A 9475-nucleotide genomic window follows, 5' to 3' on the forward strand; every position below is an offset into this window, starting at 1 on the left:
TTCTACCTTCTCAAAAATTTTGTCGGATATGGAAAGACTCACCCTGTATACGTGTGCACACGTATTGGAAATGTGAACCGAATATTACCGAATCTCACCGGAAAGAGTCGAAGTCAGACGAGTGATCCCCTTACCGCGATTATCAGTTACCCCTCGTACAAAGGGTCCGTCCATAGATGTCTATGGCTTAGACTTGGTGCTTTTTTTTACCTTTTTTTAAAAAGGTGCAATAAAACATGGGGATTTCCCTTGAAGAAAACGATTTAACCAATTTTCGCCGAATGCAGCGCCATCTATCAAGAATCGAAAAAAAAGGTTTAGACAAAATTTACGTGTTTTTGGACGTAGAATTCGAATCTTCAATAAAAAGTAGGGGTTTCCATTTAAGATTTTAAAGTTGTCCCCCGCCCCACCCACAGGGGTGGGGGTGGGGAGTCAATTTTGGTATCATTCGATAGCTCTTTCAAAAATAGGAAATACGTATTTTTCCGTTTTCCGATCCACCCACAATTTCTCGGGATATTCAACCGTTCCGGGACTTTTAGACCACCCTGTATATATATACAGGTTGAATATCCCGAGAAATTGTGGGTGGATCGGAAAACGGAAAAATACGTATTTCCTATTTTTGAAAGAGCTATCGAATGATACCAAAATTGACCCCCCACCCCACCCCTGTGGGTGGAGCGGGGGACAACTTTAAAATCTTAAATGGGAACCCCTACTTTTTATTGCAGATTCGAATTCTACGTCCATAAATTTTGTCTAAACCTTTTTTTCTATTCCTGATAGATGGCGCTACATTCGGCGAAAATTGGTTAAATCGTTTTCTTCAAGGGAAATCCCCATGTGTTATTGCATAATGATGCTACGTTGAAGAAAAGTAACTTTTGTCTGAAACATGTTTATCGAATTATCGTAGATATCTACGATAATTTTTTATCCGTTCTTAGCTTTACCCAGGATTAATGACGTGGACGTGACGGAAATTATAATCCCTTTGGGGTGCTTGTTTATTGTGAGTCCCCTCGCCTCTCACCATCGGGGTGCTTGTTTTAGGTGAGTCCCCTCGCCTCTCACCATCGGGGTGCTTGTTTTAGGTGAGTCCCCTAGCCTCTCACTATTCGCCAACCTTAATTCTTTCCTTGCTCAAATTGGTATCCACCCTGTTAAGGTAAAGAGTGAATCGATGGTAGTCTTGCTTAAAGGATTTCTTTATTAGAAGTACACACGTGCTTTCTGAACAAAGGTTCGCTCGCAACTAACGTCCCCCACGGGGATACTCGCAGAGCTCGTGTGGCTCGCAGAAGTTCGGCCACGCTCGGCTTATCTAATGTACGTTAGGTACCATTGTTTTGGCGCTTGCATTGAATGCGATGAATCGTCTCAACACTTCCGCCGTCAGAGCGTTTAATGCACAGTCCCAGACTCGTACATAATTCAATAAACCTACTCTTTGGTAACGCTTTGGTGAATATATCTGCCAATTGTACCTCTGTAGGCACGAAGATTACATTGATTTCACCGTTATCGACTTTCTCGCGAATGTGGTGAAACTTCACATCAATGTGTTTCGTGCGCTTGTGAAATTCCGGATTATGAATTAAACGAATCGCGCTCTGATTATCAATGTATAGTCTCGTCGGTTTGTTTCGCAGGTGCCCTAGCTCGCTCAACAGCGCACGTAGCCACACTGCCTCCTTCACCGCTGTCGAGGCCGCGATATACTCCGATTCTGTCGAACTCATCGACACGAGTTTTTGTCGATGAGATGACCACGTTACAATCCCGTTTGCCATGCAAAACGCGTAGCCCGTCGTCGACCTTCTGGTCGCTATATCGCTCGCGAAATCCGCGTCTGAATAACCCGCGAGTTCTACTCCCGATTCCGATGCTCGAAATTTGATTCCCATGTTCGCTGTCTCGACCAGATACGCAATGATGCGCTTCACTGCTCGCCAGTGACTCTCGTTATGATTGTTTCGAAACTTGCTAATCGTATTGACTGCGTATGCAATGTCTGGACGTGTTACTACCGCGAGAAACATTAGCGATCCTATTGCCTCGCGATACGGCACTGTTTGCCTTTCGGTCGCTTTTGACTCTACCGGATACAAAGTTGAATGAGGATCCGCAGGCACGGAAACCCCTTTTGCTTGACTCATTCCAAATCTCTCGATGACTTTCTTCGCGTAGGCCTCTTGATGAACGAACATCGACCTTGACTCGCGATCTCGACTTATTTGCATTCCGACGAAACTACTGCAGTCCCCGATCGTTATCTCGAATTTTTTTCTTAGCTCACCGATAATTTTTTCGATTATATTCGCGGATTTCGCTGCAATTATTCCGTCGTCTACGAACAGCGCGAGATACACTTTACAATCGTCGTAGGTACCAACATATACGCGCTTATCCGCATTAGTCTCTCTCAGATTGAATCCTTTCAGAACACTCGTGATTTTCAGATTCCAGCATCGCGGTGCCTGCTTGAGTCCGTACAATGCCTTCTTGAGAAGACACACCACTTTCTCTCGACCCTCGTTTACCTCTAGTCCCGTTGGAATCTCCATCCTGACGTCCTCGTCAAGGAGTCCGTGGAGAAAAGCAGTTCGAACATCGAACTGTACTGCTTCGAGGTTTTCTTCCGTGATGATCGCTAGGAGTACTCGAAGAGAGTCGTACCTCACGACTGGTGAGAACGTCTCCAAATAGTCCACGCCTTCTCGCTGCATGAAGCCTCTGGCACATAGTCGTGCCTTGAATCTGACCACGCTTCCTTCCTTGTTGTGTAGAATTTTGAAAACCTATCGTGAGTCTATGGTTTTTCCACCTGGGATCCTTGGAACTATCTCCCACGTCCCGTTCTTTCGGTGTGCATCGAGCTCGTCCTCGATGGCTTCCGCCCACTGAGTAGCCTCTGGACCTGATACAGCTTCTTGGTACGTCGCTGGGATGTTATATTCCACGAGACACAGCTCATACCTCTTCGGTTTGCGAATCGTTGCTCGATCGCGCAGCGCCTTCGGTACCAGTGTCTCTTGCTCCTGCTGTTGTCGACCGTTCTCGACATTTTCTGTTTCGTCTTCTTCGACTCTCCCTGTTACTTGTCCTGTTCTCGCGCTGTCGGCGGCTACATCGTCGACTCTTTTTTTTTTTTTTGGTGACCCGGTGGAAATCCTCATGGACCGTCACCCGCCCCTTCTGGAGAAAGGTACGGGTGGTGTGTGGGACTCGTCTCTCTGGCACTTGGGCAATTGACAACCCAAGGCCAGTGTGCAATGGAGACGCCTACCGCACTAAAACCACCGGGGGTGGACTTCTATGCGCCATATTGAACCGGCCGGGGACTGCAACGCATTTACTTCCTGGCCGGCTCGACGCCACGCGCCTGTATCTGGCACGCCCCTCTATGTCCAGTTCTTTGGACTGCGCCCTGTTACCTTTGGCGCTCTTCTTGCGCATTGTTGTGTGCGCAGCGGCGGGGGTGCCACCAGGCCCCTCGGGGGGAGGATCCTCCACATCGACCGTGTATTTCGCCCGGATTTTACGTGGGGGTCTTCCAGCCCAGACGTCGTGTCGGCGTCTGACTGGATTTTCGGATGAATCTTCGGTACAACCGCCTGACCACGGACTACGATTCAAGGAGCAACGATTTTATGGCAATGGACTGTCCCCGGTTTTCGAGATTCTTGTGCTGTGTACCCCCTATGCGGCTATGAACACGGAATAAGAGAAAGAGTCGGTGAATCGGAACACCGACAACCGGCACGGCGTTTCCCCGGACGGGCTTCTCGGGATTGGTTACCCCGAGGAGCTTACCGTGCCGTCAAAAAACAAGGGGACAAGCGATGGAGATAATGGTGGAGCATTGGCCCTTTCTGCTCACGAGGAGGGTGGCAGTACAGCCGAGATGCTCAGCTGCGAGGGATCTAATGAGGAGGACCCACTTTTCGTGCCCTCGTCTGTGATGGAGGAGGCGGCGGCCTCTGGAGATATTGGTCACCTCCCGGGCATTTCATTCGGCGTGGTGGATGGCTCGATGAAGTTGGTGGCCGATGCCTCGGCCAAAAGGAAGAGGGACTCCTCTGAGTCACCGGGAGCGGTCTCGGTGGCGGCGGCCTCGTCGGATTCTGAGCCCGCTGCGAGGGGCCCGAGGGCTTGCCCGCGGGCTATATCGGACGACTCCCCGTTCGAGGGGGGGTCGGGTGATTGTCCCGTTGGCGGGGTGATCGTCCTTTCATCTGAGGAGTGTCCCACGGCGGACGGTTTTCCGCCGGAGCGGAAGAATCGAAAACGAAGGCAAAAAAAGAAGAAACAAAAAAAGGATGGAAACTCGACCCGGCCTGAGCCTGAGCTGAGGCCTGATCTGGGGTCTCCTGGCTCGGAGGTTCTAAAACAGGTGATGAAGTCTGAGGAGGCACTCGCGTCCTGCTCCGCGGCGGAAATTGCGTCTATGGCTAGGGCGTGGCTGGGAGGAATAGAGAACGCACGCAAAACAAGCCAAAATATCAAGGGTACACTCTCGGGTCAGATGGGGAAGCGAATTAAGGCTCTCCAAAACGTGATCGCGGTCTTCTCCGAGAGGGTGGAGGACGCGGGCGACGTTCCCTTCCTGCAACGGAAAAAAGACGAACTTGAAGAGCAGCTGAAGAAGGCCAAGAAATCGGAGGACCAATTGAAGAAAGAACTGGAGGAGTCGCGGGAGCGCACTTCGAAATTAAGCGCTGAGTTGAGTGCACTGAGGGAGCGTATTGGATCAAAGTCCACATCCAGGGAGGACAACGTGGCGACGGCCTCTGCGAAGGAACGGTCATCGGTCGCGGTGAGGGGCCCCCGTGCCCCGCGTAAACACGGGACTAGGTCCCGCGTCTTGGCGGAGGCCTCCGCTTCTACGGACGTTGGCGAACCGGCGATGGACATCAGCAAGAGACTGGAGGGCTACGAGGTCACCCTGACCAACGAGATCGGCAATCTGATGCATATTCAGAGTGACATTGCGGCCCTGAAAAAGAGGGTTCTGAATGATGACCCGCCGCCGTCGCCGCCGCCCTGGAAGAGGGGCATCCCGAGGATTGTGGGGGATGTACAAATCCGCCCCCCCCTGAGGGTCAGAAGGGCGGCCCTGGACACGGATTCCGAGGTCGTCGTATCGTCGGATGGCCGTGACTTGGTCTCGTATCGGGACGTGGCCTTGCGGCAGAAGGATAAAGGAAGGGGCGGATCGAGCCTGACTGGGGGGGCTGCCCCCCGCTCACATGTAGTGAATAGGATCGTAAGGAAAGAGGACGGACACACTGGCCCACGGACGAATGGACCAAGAATGAATAACCAAAAAAGGGATGGCCCTCAGCGCCGCCGCGTCCCTAGATCTGCGGCGGTCGCTCTCAGGTCAGCGACGGAGGGGAGGCCACATGCGGAGCTCCTTAAGAAAGCTAGACAAGAAATTTGTATCGGGGACCTTGGAATTGTGAGGCCGCGTATTAGGATGGCTGCCAATGGAGGATACCTAATAGAAATCCCCGGCGAGGATAGCTCCGCCAAGGCTGATGCCCTGGCCGAGAAGCTGAGAGACTTTCTCGGCTCGGATGCAGTGGTGACGCGCCCCATGGCAAAGGGAGAGCTGAGAGTAAGCGGGATGGATAGCTCTGTCATTCCGGACGAGCTGCGGGCGGCATTGATTGATGCTGGTGGCTGTACGCCTGGAGACATCAGGATTGGCGCATTCAGGAGATCGCCGGGCGGCTTGTGCTCGGCCTGGGTGCAGTGCCCTCTTGGGGCGGCAAATCGCCTGGCAACGGCGGGATCCTGCAGCGTTGGATGGACTACGGCTAAGATAACTTTCCTCAAGAAGCGCCCGGTTCAGTGCTATAGGTGCTGGGACTTTGGCCACGTGAGGGGTGGCTGTCGCTCAACGACCGACAGAGGAGGGGCCTGTTTCAATTGCGGCAAGGAGGGTCATACCCTAAGGGAATGTGCGTCTAACCCGTGCTGCATAGTGTGTCGCGAGAAGGGGCTGAACGCCGATCATAGGCTTGGCACGACAAACTGCCCGAGTGCACAGCCCCGCGATCGGAGAGCGGATCCAAAAACAGCAGGTTAATGGTTTTGAAGGTGTGTCAGATTAACGCCAACCACTGTCGGGCGTCGCAGGATTTAATGACGCAATACGCTTTAGAGAATAAAGTGGGCATCTGTTGCTTCGCGGAGCCGTGGCGAATCCCCGTGGACAACCCGCACTGGCTCTCAAGCTCGGATTCGACGGCAGCCATACTCTGGAATCCCGACCTTACTGGACCTGGCAGTGTGGTATTTCATCGCTCAAACAACATAGTTGGTGCGCGCTTTGGCAGTGTTCAAGTGATCTCGATTTACATATCCCCGAACGTGAACGTGGGACGCTTTTTGGAGTTTATCGATAGGTTGTCGGACGCGGTGGTCTCCGCTCGCGGCCCTGTGGTAATATGCGGGGACTTTAACTCAAAATCGGCTTATTGGGGGTCCTCCGTTGATGATCGTAGGGGGGAGATTCTCCTTGGTCTAGCCGACCAACTTGATTTGGTCTTATGTAACAGGGGGAACGAACCCACGTGCGTGCGTCCTCAGGGATCCTCCATTGTTGACCTTACGTGGATCTCAGCTCAGTCTGCGAACAAAATTAAAAACTGGAGTGTCATCCGTGACGTAGAAACATTGTCGGATCACAGGTTGATCACATTTTCGATCCATAATCGTCCTGTAAATATTGTACATAGCGCGAGTAATAGCATTAAGAAACTGTATCCTCGCTGGTCTCTGAAGGGCCTAGATGCTGAGCTTCTGTCATCTACGTTCGAACTTCTCAGCTCTGGTCTTGACGAGAACCAGCCACCGGACTGTCTTGCTGACGACGTGGGAAAGTGGATCTCGGACGCCTGTGATGTGGCGGCCACGAGGGTTGGAACTCGCCCGCCAAAAAGAGCAGTATATTGGTGGAACGAAGAGACGGCCACCGCGAGGAGGGTGTGTGTTGCTGCTCGTAGGAAATATACAAGATCAAGAGTGACCGGAAACGTCGATGAAGAAGTGGATAGAGCCTATCGAGTAGCTAAAAGGACCTTGAGAAAGGCGATCCGGATCTCTAAAGCCAACGCCTGGAGAGAACTAGTACTTGGAGTAGAAGAAGATATGTGGGGCCTGCCATATAAAATGGTAATGGGCCGTCTTCGGAGATCTTCGCCTGCCCTTTCGGAAACTCTGAGTCCCGAGGCCCTTGAGGAGTTAATGGACTCGCTCTTTCCGGAGGGGGAGACCCATTCCCCAGAGGAAATATGGCGCAACTGGGACGGAGAACGATTTATGGCCGCTGACAACATAAGCGTTTTGGAGGTCTTCCGGGCGATAAAACAGGACAAGAAGAAGTCTAATCCTGCCCCTGGACCGGACGGAGTTGGAGCGGCAATATGGAGGAGAACTGCTGACATCGCCTCCAACAGACTGGCCAGATCTTTACGGCCTGTTTAAGAGCGGGGATTTTCCCGCGGAAGTGGAAAAACGCTAAGCTCGTCTTGATACCTAAAGAGTCCATAGGTCCTCAGGTGAAAGCTCGCCCCATATGTTTATTGGACGAAATCGGTAAAATCTTTGAGAAGGTTATAGTTGCGAGGCTCAGGTCACATATGGATGAATCGGCAGGGGCACGCTTATCGCCCTTCCAGTATGGTTTTAGGGAGGGCCGCTCTACAGTAGACGCTCTCGATGCGGTTCTCGATGCGGTTCTCGATGCGGTAAGAAAAGGCCTGGATAGAAATGGCCTGGCGATTGCTGTCAGTCTGGACATCAGAAACGCGTTCAACTCGCTCCCGTGGGGGACGATCCGCTGGTCTTTGGAGCGTAAGGGATTCCCGGAGCACCTTAGAAGAATCATCGACAGTTACCTCCACCAAAGATCTGTGGAGTTCAATACGTGTGACGGTTCGACCATCCGTAGGGAGATGACGCGCGGGGTTCCACAGGGCTCCGTCCTTGGCCCTCTCCTGTGGAATATAGCGTTCAACTTCATTCTGGAAGCAAGGCCAAAAGACGGATGCGCGGTATTTTGTTACGCAGACGACACTATGATAGTCGCGACTGCTAAGTCTGTCGAGGTGATGCGTTCGAGAGCGAAGAGCCAAGTGACTATGGTGCTTCGTCGACTGGACTCGCTTGGTCTTACAGTAGCTCCAGACAAAACCAAAGCGGTGTTTTTTAGAAGGAAGGGGGTCCGTATTCCCCACGAACCCATCTTGCGGGTTAGAGACAGTTTGATCAGGGTCTCCCCCTGGATGAAGTATCTGGGGGTGATCCTTGATTCGCGGTTAACCTTTGAAGAACACTTTAAGCAGGTGTGTAGCAAGGCTTCCGGAGTGACCAGGGCATTGTCCCGTCTAATGCCTAACCTGCGTGGTCCTCGGGAAAACAAAAGGAAGTTGTATGCGAATGTGGTAGCGTCGGTGGCCTTATACGGAGCCCCAATCTGGTGTGAAGCGCTGTGCGCCTCCAGGAAGAGCCGGGCTCTGTTTCGTGCGACGCAAAGAACAGTCGCGCTAAGGGTGTGCGCGGCATACAGGACTGTCTCTTTCGATGCGGCCACCCTGATTTCGAGACAGGTTCCATGGTGGCTGCTCGCAGGCGAGAGAGCTCGCATTTACAGCAGGATATGCGACCTGAGGGAGCTGGACGCGGTGAGTAGGGAGGCCGTTCTGGACATAAGATGCGAGGAGCGCATCCTCACTATGAGGCAATGGCGGATGCACATGGACGGCGGGGACCTACCTGGAGCGTGGACGAGATCGGCCATTGTTCCGGCCTGGACAGCGTGGATGGACCGACAATGGGGGAGGACCCATTTTCACCTTACCCAAATTCTGACGGGCCACGGGTGTTTTGGAGCTTTCCTGTTCAAGATTGGCAAAACCAACGACCCGTTTTGCCCGCATTGCGGAGGAGCTGAGGACTCTGCATTGCACACCCTGGCCGAATGCTCGGCCTGGGATTTTGAGAGAGAGGAGCTGCTGGCGGCCCTGGGTGTCCGGGAGCTCTCGTTAACCCTGGTGGTGGAGGCAATTTTACTGCGCAAGGAGAAGTGGGCCGCCTTCTCGAAGTTTTGCTCGACGGTCATGTTGGCGAAAGAAGATGCTGAGCGGGCCCGAGAGGCCAACGAGGGAGGTGAGCTAGCGGCGATAGAGGACTTATTTTAGATCGCGCGTAATTGTAGATACGATTGTATATATTATATCATTGCGATTGTTTGCTTACACATACTCCAGGTGTAGGCCTGGGTACGCACCCTAGTAGTGAGAGAGTAGGCTGCGCGGGAGGTTTGCGTGGCCTGCATACATACACGCAATGCAATTTAGTTAAATGCATTAGCGTCCTAAGGACGGGCGACCTTTGTAACGGTATAGTGGTGGGATTTTCCTGTTACTCCTGTCGCACCTTGTCGGTCCTGCTTGTG

General features: G+C 52.5%; 2 protein-coding genes across 2 annotated transcripts; both read left to right on the forward strand.

The window, feature by feature from the left end:
- Positions 1-3913: 3913 nt before the first annotated feature.
- Positions 3914-6103, forward strand: LOC105557454. The gene has a single exon (XM_012004702.1). It carries the CDS (start codon positions 3914-3916, stop codon positions 6101-6103), a length of 2190 nt encoding a protein of 729 aa, XP_011860092.1.
- Positions 6103-7503, forward strand: LOC105557456. The gene has a single exon (XM_012004703.1). The coding sequence runs from the start codon at positions 6103-6105 to the stop codon at positions 7501-7503; it is 1401 nt and encodes a 466-aa protein (XP_011860093.1).
- Positions 7504-9475: the final 1972 nt, after the last annotated feature.

Source organism: Vollenhovia emeryi, unplaced genomic scaffold (assembly GCF_000949405.1).
Source record: "Vollenhovia emeryi isolate VEMERY1.0 unplaced genomic scaffold, V.emery_V1.0 DF939482.1, whole genome shotgun sequence".
NCBI lineage: Eukaryota > Metazoa > Arthropoda > Insecta > Hymenoptera > Formicidae > Vollenhovia > Vollenhovia emeryi.